Here is a 13,285-nt window from a genome sequence, read left to right on the forward strand (position 1 = left end):
AAGAATTGTCCATAAATGTTAGAAGACGGTGTTATTCATCTTTTAATGCTTTCTATGCCTCTAAAATACCAAGGATGAGAACTAGACCAATTATCCCTTTTTTTTTTAACCAAAAAGAGTTTATTACAAATGCATATGAATCTGTGTAAATGAATGACCAAATTATGGAGAGAATGAAGATATTTCATTTAGGGAATTTTCAAAGTTGGCCAATGAAAATATTACGTGAATTTCTGGTCTTTCTCTCCCCAGGAAGAGGAGGATTGGGGCTCGGTTTTGTTCTGCTGTAGCTTCAGCACTTAATGCTGACATATAGCCATTAGTTGGTTAATTTGTATTGAATTAATAAACAAATGCAATATTATGTTTAAATAATGAATACAACAAGATTAATTTTCCTGTCGTGGGTAAACAAAAAACCCAAATGGTATGAGATATTTCAAATATTTTCCATAGTAAAATATTAACTGCCACGAGGATGTTATACAAGAAGAGCTGAGGATGTAAACTCTTAGAAGAATTCCTTACCACCAACCTGCTCTGTCAGTCTGACATTATTTCTGTTTTAATTCAAACAAAAGAATTTGACCTCCATACTGTATTCTGTACAATAACCATAAGAATCGATATGTATGTTTATACCATTAAATACAAATAAAAGTCTACAATGTAGTTAGATGTAAGTTATTACTAAATATTGCATGGTGGTCCTAGGGGTTTTTGTGACATTATTCAGATAAATAGATAAGTAGACAGATGATAGATGGTAGACACATAGATACATAGATGATAGATGACAACAACTCTACGTGAAGCAATGATGAGAGTTTGCCTTGAAATAAGATTGGATAGAGACAAGTAAGGGAGCAGAAAAGGGTGGTGAGATCAGGAGTTTAATTAGGCAGCTCTGAAGAATCTAAAGAGCTCTAACGAATTTAGAGCAAGCTAAACAAACAGGGAACATATAGATAAAGGAGCTAGAAGCCAAGGCAATGTGGAAAGGGGAACAACAGAAGGTGGCAATTTGTATGAAAGTTGTAAGTAAGAGGATGAGTTCTAGGTTTTAACCTTGAGCTGCTGAAAAAAAAATAAGGTTGAGCCTTTAATGAAAATAGGGAACATGGCTCTGATCCTTTTGGGCATGTTTTCAAGAGATATCCAAATGAATAGTAGAATGAGAGGTAAGACAAAGCCTGGATCAGAGTTGATAAGTGAAGTTATAGAAATAGATGAAATCATCTAGGAGTAGGAGAGTCAAGCCTGGGATTCCTGCAGAATGACTAAATGTTAACACAGAATGAGGATCCTAGTGGGGGAGAAAGGCATCTGTACAATTTAGAACTGATATCAGGCTCTATGTTTGTCTCCTTTTTGTATCAGCCAAAGAGCACAGCAGAGTGTATTTGACAGTAATTTGGAGTGGGCATGCAACTGAACTGTAATTATCTATACAGTATATATAAAAAGCCAGCAACCATAATGATCATAATGACCATAACAACCAGTTGCTATGACGCTCATTGTGGCCAGCTAACTGGCCAGATCAGGGGGTGGGGCCCACTGGCCAACCTTGCAGCTCCTCCCATGGCCCCTCCCCGCTGCCTACCTGCCCCTGATCAGGCTCTCCCACCCTGATCAAGAGCAGGCCTATGGCTAAACGCCCCCTCCCTTCCCCTGGGCCAGCCCAGACCTCGATCAGCCCACCCCACCACGATAGACCCACAGTCTCCCCAACCCCCGTCCCCCTCTGGCCTGCCCCTGATCGCATCCCCCACCCCAATAGGGGGTGGGGTTGGCCGGCCAACCTCCTGTAGACCCTCCCACTGCCTGGACCCACTTCAGATTGCCCTCCCCACCCCATCAGGGGCAACCACCCATGGCCCCTCCCCAGGCTGCTGGCCCTGCTTGGCACCCCTTACCTCATTCAGGGGTGGGGCAAGCTGGCCCACCACCCACAGCCTCTCCCCATGTCCAGCCCCACCTCCAATCAGCCCCCCCCCCAACCCTAATCGGGGCGGGCCCACCAGCCAATCGGCTGAGGCCCTTTCCCCCAGCTGGCCTAGCTCTGATCGCCCAGATCAGGGCAGGCCGGCCAACCTCCCGCCATCTCCTCCTCCCAACAGGCTCAGCCCTGATCCACCCAATTGGGGCCAGGCCAGCCGGACCCCACCCGTGTGTGAATTCATGCACTGGGCCTCTAGTACAATATAAAACACATGAGCAAAAATATTATATATATGCACATACAGTACAAAGACATAAATAAGGAACTTTATCATATCTTTCTATTTTATCTATTTGAAATACTGTATAATAATAATTCTTTTAAATATTAAATGATGGTCTTTCAGAGTAACCAATGAAATTACTCTTGGACTTTAGGTATCAACCTTGACACTACTAGCTCTCCCTCATCCATAACCATCCAGTAAGTCACCAGTTTCTGTGGACAAACTACCTTTATCATATTACACATACACACATCTATGTTTCAGTCTTGTTAGATAAATCCCCAAACTGGGATTGCTTTCCTTCCACAGTGCTCATTATCCAGTGCTTGACAAGGTTGGCTGCGTTGTCCTTTGAGAGTCACAGAGAGAACACAGGTCAGAGTGAGCAAGTGCATAGGCAGTGAGTTTTTAAAAAACATTTTAAAAATTTATTGAGAGAGAGAGAGAGAGAGAGAGAGAGAGAGAGAGAAACACCAATGTGAGAGAGAAGCATTGATTAGTTGCCTCCTGTACACACTCGGCCGGGGGGAGAAAAACCACAATCTAGGTGTGTGCCCTGACCAAGAATCAAACCAGCAACCTTCCAGTGCACAGGACAACACCTGAACCACTCTGGCTGGGCTAGGCACTGACATTTTGTAACCAAATTATGGGCATTGGATCCCTTTGCCATCTTCTGTGAAGTCACTACTGACACTCACACTTAAGGGGAGGGCACATATTCACACCACATGAGGAAGGTGCAGACCATGGGGAGTCACTGAGGAGAGAACCGGTGACCCGAGAGGTCCATGCCTTGCCCAGGATCACAGACGGTCAGAATGCAGAGCCTGAGATAAACCCAGCTGTGTCCTCAAAGGTGGTGTCCTAGGTGCCCCCAGGTTTCCTCAGGGCTCTGGAAAAGGCTGTGCTGGTGAAATCCTGTACAGACATGGAGATGGCATGGGGAAGACGGTGGGCATTTGCCAGCCTAGCCAGGCATTGGCCAGTATTTGTCTGAAAAGGAGTCCAGATGTGGAACCACAGATGTGCACCTCTGTTCATAACCCACCCAGGGTGGAGAGAACTGGGCTCCCTTTATACTGAGCTCACATTTGAGCAATTCTGAATCACACCCTCATTGGAGAATTGGAAAGTTGAGGCACATAGCAGGCAGATGCTGCCCAGTGTACATGACATTCAGGGTCCAGAGTTCAGGAATGCTCAGACCTTCCAGGCCAAGGCGCCCACCTCCCACAGAGTTGGTCTGGAAATTAGAAATCCTGACACACTGGGCAGCTCCTGCCTGTTCCTCCCTATGTGGGGGCTGTTTTGTTCTGGGATCCAGAAAGGGAGCACTGGCATGTACACACACACACACACACACACACACACACACACACACACACACACTCTAGATGTGATGACCTTGGGTGGGATTAGAAGAAAAGCAGACACAGAGGAGGTGACAACAGGAAGGAAAAGAGGTTGGAGGCACGACCTACATGTGACAGTCCTCCTCCTACTTTACAGCTCCTCCCCCACAGGAGCCTGAACAGCCCTAAGAAGCACTTGCTCCATAATCCATTGTGCAGGCAGGAGAGAGATGGGCCCTGACAGGCACAGTGACTTATCCAGGATCAAGAAGAGGTAAGACTGAAGGGTTGAATCTGAGCCCAGGTTTGTCTCCTCAAGTCTGGGACCCTGGCTGCACCCAGAGCTTCTAGGGGGCTGGGCAGAGGGGTGTGCTGGTGCCACTGTGTACAGATAAGGTGTTTCATGGAGAAGAGGGGTCTGCAGACAGCAGCCCACAGGACTACTGGCATAGCTGTCATGAGATGAGGGGACTCAGGGATGACAATCCCAGGTATGAGGTCACTATCCAATAGTACTTAAAACCCCCGTAACGAGGCAACCATATTATAGCTCAACAGGCAGCTCACTTGCCAAGAGGCATTTGCCAGAGCAAGATGTTCTCTTGCTCTGTCCCCCGTGATTGGTGCTCTTGCTTCCGGAGACCCCGCAGTGAGAGCTTTTCCAGGCGGTGCTGACGTTGGTTCAACCCTCGTCCCTGATGTATCTGGCCATTTTCTAGAATATGGCCTCAGGTAACACAAGGTGGCCGGGGTCAGAACAATCCTGGCTAGGCCACCTCTGTGCGCCATCCCGGTGCAGCCCACATACCCCCGGGACAGAAGAGATTGCTGGGTCTTGGATAACCTAGCAGTCCTGTCATGGTCTCACCCCAGGACAGGGCAGGCAGGTGGAGATGGGCTTCCAGAGGGGTCTCTTACCTGTGCCATGGGAATCCTAGCCCTCAGGCTGTCACACCTTTTCCTCCACAGTGGAGGTCTGAGCTGATCACACTGTGTGTGTGTCTGGAGTGGAGGGTCACAGGGGTCACAGAACCAGCAAAACAGGGCTCTGAGGCTTTCCTCCTGGTGACTGGGAACTGTCTTTACAGAGCTCCACACAGGAGAACCGAGAGGAGCTGACGGATGGAGTCCTCACCTCCATGCCCCTGCAGGAGGCACAGGTGCCCCATACATCCTCCAGCGAGCAGCACGGCCGGAGGGTGAGTGTTCATTACTCTGAGGTAGAATATTAAATCATGTCTGAACAGCAGGCCAACAGTGATCCTGGGTAAGGGCAGGACCAGGTGAAGGAGGACTTCGAAGTGGAAGAACCCAAGAAACAACACCAAGGAGTAGTAAGAATGCCACTCATGACCAGGCAACAAGATGCCAACAAGAAAGTTAAGGCGTGGCTGCGCAAGGTCCAAATGTGGAAGGAAGATCTGGACCTGGAGGAAGAGTCTTTGGAGAATATCCCCAAAGTGGAGGAGGACCTGGATGACTCACTAGAAAACTGCTGTATGACTCACTAGAGAACTTCAGTGACAGTGGCCCATGAGAGTGTCCTGAGCACCATCCTCTCATGGATACAGAGAGACTGTTACTACAATTTCCATCACTCAAGCCAGTGAAGATCTAGGTGGCAGGGGCACAGCACTACTTCAGTGCTACGCTGTGGGTCTTCATGGAGCTGCTGTCACACAAGAAGCCAGACTGGCTGGGCAACATGCGCTTCCTGGTCATCTCACTGGGTTCCCACCCTGTGACCAGGTACCTGCGCTCTGTGGGTTACCGCTACAACTTCTAAGACCTGGCCTGGCGGGACCTGTTCTCCAATCTGGAGGCCTGGGGGGCTGTGCAGGACACACTGGGCATGTGTTGAGAATCACACAGTACATCCAGGGGGCCAGCTGTGTCCACCAGCTGCCCATCAAGGAAGCCATGCTCTCCTACAAGCAGAAGCGCTCCATGAGGAAGTGTCCTTCCACTTCATTCCCTTCGTGGGGATGGTGGAATTTGAAATAGCGGGACTGCCTTGGGCCACATCAGGAGACACAGACCATGCAGTGTCCTTGGGTTTCAGCCTGCTTTCATCCACCCCGCCATACAGGTTTTCACCACCTAAGAGGCCACACTACCCACCTCCCCAAGGCAGAATATCAGGGTGCCTCTTGTGCACCCTGCACTGGGGATCGAGCCAACAACCCAGGCATGTGCCCTGACCGGGAATTAAACCTTGACCACCTGGTTCATAGGTCGATGTTCAACCACTGAGCCATGCCAGCTAGGCGATACTAGCTGTTTTAAAAGCATTCTCTGATATGTGTAACATCTGAGTCCCCTCATGGGTGTCTCCACAGAATGTCTTTTCTCTTGAGAATGGCTTCTGTTTCCTAGTTTCTTTATATGTCTAGTAACTTTTATTGATTCTTGGACATTGTGAATAGTGTATTATGGAAACTGGACTATGTTATATTTTTCATAAAATGTTAGGGTTTTGTTTGTTTACTTATTTGTTTCAAAAGACATATAACTTGGCTAAAAATCAAACTAGAAACTCTTTCTCTTAGGCAACAGCTCAAATCTCAGTTTAATTCTTTATCCGTTGCTGGAACCTGCTCCATACATGAAGGATTAATTCATGGGTCATTAAAATGAGAAAACTCAGGCTTGGAGAATTGAAAACACTTGTGCAGGTCCATGTAACTCGAATTCAGTCCCAGGCTATCTGACCCAAATCTTTAAATAACTTGCAATCTTTTGTCACCATGCTCTACTTCTCTAGATCGGGACTGTGGAAAAAAAGATAAAAGGTCTTTGGAGATGCTAATATGGTCACACTGAGGAACCATGAGTTGGATTCAAACTCTCTTCATGTTGTACCTCTTCAGTTCTAAGAAAAAAGGAAGTGATGTAGAAAGGACTCAGCACAGATAATATTTCTAGTTCCAGCACCTGCATTTGCTTTCTTCCCTAGTTCTGTCCCTTCAGCTGTACCTGTTGCCATTCCACTTTGTCAGCGAATTCTGAGTATCAGATACCAATGTTCCAAGTCACATTACATGTTGTTCTTAGAGAATCGGTTCACTCTATTCTGTTTGCTTATGGAAGAAAAAAAATTAAACTAGATTGTTTTAAAACATGGAGCTATGTGGTTATTTTGTTTAATAAAATAGAATAATATATTGAAAACATTAGATTACTGACTTAAGTGTATCTCATGCCAGCACTTCTGGAACACACAAGAAATTGGCCACTGTGCCAAGGAGACCCAAGAATAACCCGGTGTCCAAGTCATCCACATTCTGTGCTTCTTCACGCTCTGCATCCTCGAGTAGATGACCTTCAGGCAGAGGGGTAATTATGTGACCATTTCTCCAGTAGAAAAGAAGAGATTTCATTTACTGGTGTAATTTAGCTTCCACCTGACCCATTGATCTGTTCATGAAACATCGGCAAGGACAGGATTCAGGTTGCAGCCACCTGCCTTGATAATGCCGTTTCTTCCCTCTGTTCTCCCTAGCCCAAAGGAGGAACATACAGTACAAGTGGGGCTGCACCAATAGAGCCTCAGCCTGGGCTAGGATTATCATGTCGAGAAGAAGACAAGATGGTAAGGTACTCTCCGAGCCAACAGTGGCTCACCTCATCTGGCCCGTTTAGTGTGCTGAAGGCCTCTACCTAAGCTCCCCTGAAAAGTACCAAGAAAATATCACAAGGCTAAATGAATTGACCAAAACACCTTGGCTGTTTTTCCGGTGAATGGATTACTAGGATCCCACGGGGCCACAGTGGTATCTTAGACAGGTCCCTAATGTATTAGCCTCTCTTGGACCAGCTCACAGTGTTCTCAATCTCTTGGGTGTTGAGTACTCCATAGAATTAATTATCTCTAATTTACCAAGTCTTAAGATTGGCCCAACCTATAACTAAGAATAGAAGAATCTCAATTCCAAGAGTATTGATAAAATTAGAAGAATGCATTTCTCATGGGTTCTCTGAACAAGTACAAAGGGCAGGCATTAGCAGCAAATTCTCAAAGAAACGGATGTTATGTGGCTGCTCTTAGGCTCTAGGTGGTGTTTTGTGACTGTAGTTTCTCAGGATGACATATGCTGGCATGATCATAATCTTAACCAGAGCTTTTGTCCTTTTTTCCTCAGAATGGACAAAAATAAGAACGCCTCTAATACTGTGAGGCTAAAGGAGAAATTTGAACAGGTGCAGTGATGGCAAGAATCATTATTCAACATATTCAGAACATGAAACAAATTTCCTTTTGGTGCCTTTAAATGGAGTTCCTGTCACCTTCTTCTGACCATCCACCGTGTGAGAGACGTATGTGAGGCAAACAGAAGCCTTCCAATAGCACCCTCAGCGATTGGCAAGAACAACCAGGTAAGGAGTAAGAGAGAAGACACATGACTCCATTTTGCTTATTTTTTTTCCCTTCTTTTCCTTTGCCCATCCTACCCCGTGGACACTTGGGAGCCCATCTTGCACAAGTAGTCCTGTACCAACAGTGATGACACGGGGCTGCTTCTGTGACCTAAAGAGGCAGAGTCCCCTGTCCATAAAACCTGTAAAGAGACCAGGGCACAGGAATCAACAGTGACTTCTCTTCAGATAATTCCACGCTGATCCCTGTCACTCAAACCCCAGCCTTTGCAGGAGACACACACGGCCTCACACACTCACACACATGCACAAACACGAGAACAGACACTCTCAGGCCCCCACACCGCATGAAGAGATTAAAAGGAGATGGCTTCAAGCAAGCAAATGTGTCAGCTATTATGGAATCTCTAGAAAAGAGAGGCTGCATTATTCTGCACTCTTTCATTTTATACATTTTATGAGCCCTTGGTTTGGTATGGGGGGAATGGTTTCCATAATTTTTTTTCAATAAGTAATACATTCATGGCTTAAACTTCTCACTGTTTTACACCTAAAACTAATATAATCCATATAAAATTGTATACCAAACTATTTTTAAAAAAATGTACTACAAGGTACACATGAAAATCTCCCTCCTTCTCCTGTGTCTCATCCACCCAATCCCCAAATCTCTCACTAGTAATCACTGCTACCGGCTTTCTGTTTAATTTTTCAGAGATTTTTATCAAACATACTAGTCAACAAAATATATATTATTTGGGGAGGTGAAATTAAAATGTTTATATTTGGAACAATTACAGAAATAGAAGTTTCAGGCATCTTCTGATCACTCAGCCTCCCCCTTCCACACACACACACACACACCTTATTCCCTGTTTTTAACCCTATAACTTGTACTTCTTTCCTCTGGATGTTTCTTTCTTCATAAGTGAGAAACACCCATTCTCTAAATTTCATTTCCATTTTCAAATGTGAACCTAAGTCCAGAAAGCCTCCTAGCTAAGTTCGCCAAAAAATTATAAGCAACCACAGAAAATGTGTGTGTTAAAACAGCAGAGCTAATATAAAATGTAAAAATAAATTTATTTTGAGTTAAGAGAGTTTTAGTTTATAACAAGCCTGGAAAATGCCCACTGACCCCATTTGAAAAGGAAGGGCAATGCATTCAATTAGTTTTATGTTTTGATAAAGTACTTGGTATTCATGAGGCAAGAGCTGGCCTAAAAGTTGGGACTAAACTTTAGCAAATGGAGAAAGAAAAAGGAAGTAAGGTCTGTCTGTGACTCATGGATCTGAGAGAAAAGCTGGTGGGGGATTAGGGCTGAGGTTCTTGTGTCTGCTGAGCTGGTCAAGAGACAAGATTGAGGGGAGTGGAGATTATGAAGCCTTTTTATCTGCCTTAGTCAGTTGACCTTCTGTCCTGAGTGAGGGAGGTGAGGGTGGGCTCTGGGCGGTGGAAAAGGCAACAGCTATTGGGCCAGGAAACTACAGAAGTGATTATACTCATTAGGGGGTTTTGGGAAAGGGCAACCAATGTAGCCATGTACTGAACCCCACTAATCCATCCACTAACACCTAGAGCTATGTCTATGGGGTATGGAGAATGCAAAGTCTAATAAACAGAGGACCTGAGCAGTGTGGGGACCCTTGGGAGAAAGTGGTGGAAAAGCCGTCTATTATAGTCACATTTTGGCTAATTGCACACAATCTGGTGATCTTGGGGACTCTAGCTGCTAGCAGACAAGGTGTGGTGATTTATGAAGACCATGAGGAGGGTGGAGAGCATAAGTCTTAGAATTAAACAATTGAGACTAGATCCAGTTCTGCCCCTGCTGGTTGTGACTTAGTGCCATTTATTCATTTTTCTATAGGCGGGGTGTCCTTTACTTATTAATTAAATTATTAATTACTCTTAAGAATATTAATTTTTTCTATAATGTATGTTGAAAACATCTTCCCATATTTTTGTTTGCCTTTTACTATGAAACCAATTTTTTCACCTTTATTATTACATCCTTTTTTTTTTTTTCAGTTAGAAAGGACATGCTTGTCCTGAGATCAAATAACTATTGTACTATAATTTCTTCTGGTTACTTTATAGCACTGGTTCTCAACCTTCTGGCCCTTTAAATACAGTTCCTCATGTTGTGACCCAACCATAAAATTATTTTCGTTGCTACTCCATAACTGTCATGTTGCTACTGTTATGAATTGTAATGTAAATATCTGATATGCAGGATGGTCTTAGGCAACCCCTGTGAAAGGGCCGTTCGACCACAAAAGGGGTCGCGACCCACAGGTTGAGAACCGCTGCTTTATAGTTATATCTGTAGATGAAATGCTTTAGATAACCTGAAATTTATCCAGTAATCACCGTGGGGGATGAATCTAACTTAAATTTCCCCTAAGTGTTAACTAGCTTGTCTCAGCAACATTTGTTCAATCCCTCTTCCTTTATCTACCAAGCGGCAATGCCCCCTTCAGCAGACCAAAATCTGATGTATGTTGTGTCCTATTCCTGGGCCTCCTGCTTTTGCCTTTGGTGGGTTTTTTAATAAGAGCTTGCAACAGGCCCTGGAATATCCACATACAAGAGGAAACCAGTTTGGTGAGAGACAGCCATGGTCAGTGAGGGAATAAAACACCGATTGCCATTATTATTTGGTAACTAGTTATTGTACTGGATGCAATTAGGGCTGACAGAGTTATAGGACATGCTCTTTGGAGGGAAAAGGGTGGCACAGGAAAACTAATTCTGTGGGTTAATTCCTCAGCCGAAACACTCTTCCATTCCCAGAAGTCCATCCAGAAAGACTGCGTTTGCTTTGTTTGACATCTTTATGTCTCTGTAACCAGGTTTTCTACATATTCCTATGGCCAGGACTCCATTAACTCAAAGCTACTAGTATGTGAGGAACTAGTAACAAAAAAGTTCAGGCTGTTTTGACTTGCATCTCTCAGATGATTAGTGGCTTTGAACATTTTTTCATATGCCCTTTGGCCTTCTGTATGTCCACTTTGGAGAAGTGTCTATTTAAGTCTTTTGCCCATTTTTTAATTGGATTGTTTATCTTCCTTTTGTTAAGTTGTATGAGTTCCCTATAAATTTTGGAAGCAGGGGAAGAGATCGACCAATGAACTCATATGGGTATATTCATAACCCATAGACACAGACAATAGGGTGGTGAAGGCCTGGAGGCAGGAGGGGGTGAGAGAGGGGAAAAAAGGAGACATATGTAATACGTTCAACAATAAAAATTTTAAGAAAAAGGTTCAGCTGTTTCCTCTGCCTGATATTACCTCTACCCAATTTTACTTTCTATTCTTTGGGTTTATTTATTCACATACTGGATACTCACAGAATGTCTATGTTGCACCAGGCTCAGGGCTAATGCTACATTCCAAAGATGAACAAGATAGGCATTTTTCCTGCCTGCCCTCAATGGTGCTCGCACCAGTGAGAGTGTGAAGGACACAGACAAGTTGATGGTCACAATGCAGAGTGGCACATGCTCTGATGGGGAAGGCGCAGGGGCAGGGGCATGAACCTGCGTTTGCTGTAAGAGGATAAACAGGGAAGGATTCCTAGAAGAAGTGACATCTAAGCTGAGATCTGAAGTTTAGCTAGATAGATGGATGAGAGAGGGAGGACTATTTCAGCCCGAGGAAATAAGATGGGCAGAGACTTAGGAGGGACTAATGTCATAATGTCCACACGAATACCACAACCGTTAAGCCAACAAACACCTCCAGGTTAGCACCAAAACGTATGTATTGGATTGATGCTTATATAATGAAGTTTAAAGACAACCCCTCTTTCCCATTACAAACAAATCTTTTCTTTCCATTGGCACCAAGTACAGGCATTTGCAAAAATTGCATTGAAGTACATGAGACTTCCATTGTTGTAGGTCCCAAACAGTTAAACATTGGAGATTTCGTATGGTTCCATCTAGATTAGAAGAGCAACACTGGCATATTTCCTAGTCTTCAGAGTTCATAATGCAGGACTTATCAGCCTCATTCAATTGTCCCAACTATCTGCTTACAGACAGATGGAATGGGAAAACCTGACCAGCGTCTCAGAATTTTTCCTCCTGGGGCTCTCTGCGCAGCCAGAGCAACAAGAAGTCCTCTTTGGGCTGTTCCTGTCCATGTACCTGATCACAGTGGCAGGCAACCTCCTCATCATTCTGGCCATCATCGCTGACGCTCAACTCCACACTCCTATGTACTTCTTCCTGGTCAACCTCTCCCTCATTGACACCTGCTTTGTGTCCACCACAGTCCCCAAGATGCTGGCAAACATATGGATCCAGAATCAGGTCATCTCATATGCGGGGTGTCTATCACAACTATATTTTTTTCTGCTGTTTGGGATGCTGGAGGCGTTCCTCTTAGCAGTCATGGCCTATGACCGCTATGTGGCCATATGCCACCCGCTCCATTACATCATGGTCATGAGCCCTGGGCTCTGTGTCTGCCTCGTGTCTGCATCTTGGATCGTGACCGCCCTCAGCTCCCTCTTACACACGCTCTTGCTGGACAGCCTGTCCTTCTGTGCAGGCCACGAGATCCCACACTTCTTTTGTGACATCAACCCCCTTCTGAGTCTCTCCTGCACTGACCCCTTCATCAACGAGCTGGTGATCTTCACCATCGGCGGTCTCATGGGCCTGGTTTGCGTGCTTTGCCTGATTATCTCTTACATGTACATTTTCTCCACCATCCTGAAGATCCCCTCAGCTCAGGGGAAGAGGAAAGCCTTTTCTACCTGCAGTTCTCACCTGTCTGTGGTCTCTCTATTCTTTGGGACTTCCTTTTGTGTTTATTTCAGTCCCCCCTCAACCCGCTCAGCGCAGAAGGGAGCTGTTGCTTCGGTGATGTACACTGTGGTCACCCCGATGCTAAACCCCTTTATCTACAGTTTGAGGAACAGAGACATCAAGTCTTCCCTGAGAAAGGTAATCTGGGTTAGGAAAATTCACTCCCTTCAGTGGTAGTGACTTCACCTCTATATGGGGGTCCCCACCCAATTGCACTCCCCATAAGGAAGCAGTAAGGAGCAAGACAGGGAGAGAAGGTGGAGACCTCACTTCTAGGACCTGTGATTTGAACTGGAAATATTCATGCCTACTAAGTAAGCCATAGGAGTGCATCAGAACAAACCCATTATCTTTAGCTTAAGTTCTTAAAATCTTAATGTTCTAAAATTATAGCCACCCAGATTTATAATAAATAATGTGCTTGAATACTTTGAAACAACATGGGGCCACTTAGGACAAAAATAAGAGATTTTCTTGTTGTGCTGTTGTATGTGGT

General features: G+C 44.9%; 1 protein-coding gene across 1 annotated transcript; it reads left to right on the plus strand.

Annotated features, from left to right (window-relative positions):
- Window positions 1-11,928: 11,928 nt before the first annotated feature.
- LOC132217798 (olfactory receptor 1G1) lies at window positions 11,929-12,966 on the plus strand. The gene has a single exon (XM_059668243.1). It carries the CDS (start codon window positions 12,019-12,021, stop codon window positions 12,964-12,966), a length of 948 nt encoding a protein of 315 aa, XP_059524226.1. The 5' UTR covers window positions 11,929-12,018.
- The last annotated feature ends 319 nt before the right edge of the window (window positions 12,967-13,285 follow it).

This window comes from Myotis daubentonii, chromosome 16 (assembly GCF_963259705.1).
Source record: "Myotis daubentonii chromosome 16, mMyoDau2.1, whole genome shotgun sequence".
Taxonomy (NCBI): domain Eukaryota; kingdom Metazoa; phylum Chordata; class Mammalia; order Chiroptera; family Vespertilionidae; genus Myotis; species Myotis daubentonii.

What these genes read in the sequence shown, in the direction of transcription:
- LOC132217798 (XM_059668243.1), top strand. Translation starts at nt 12,019, where the DNA reads ATGGAATGGGAAAACCTGACCAGCGTCTCAGAATTTTTCCTCCTGGGG.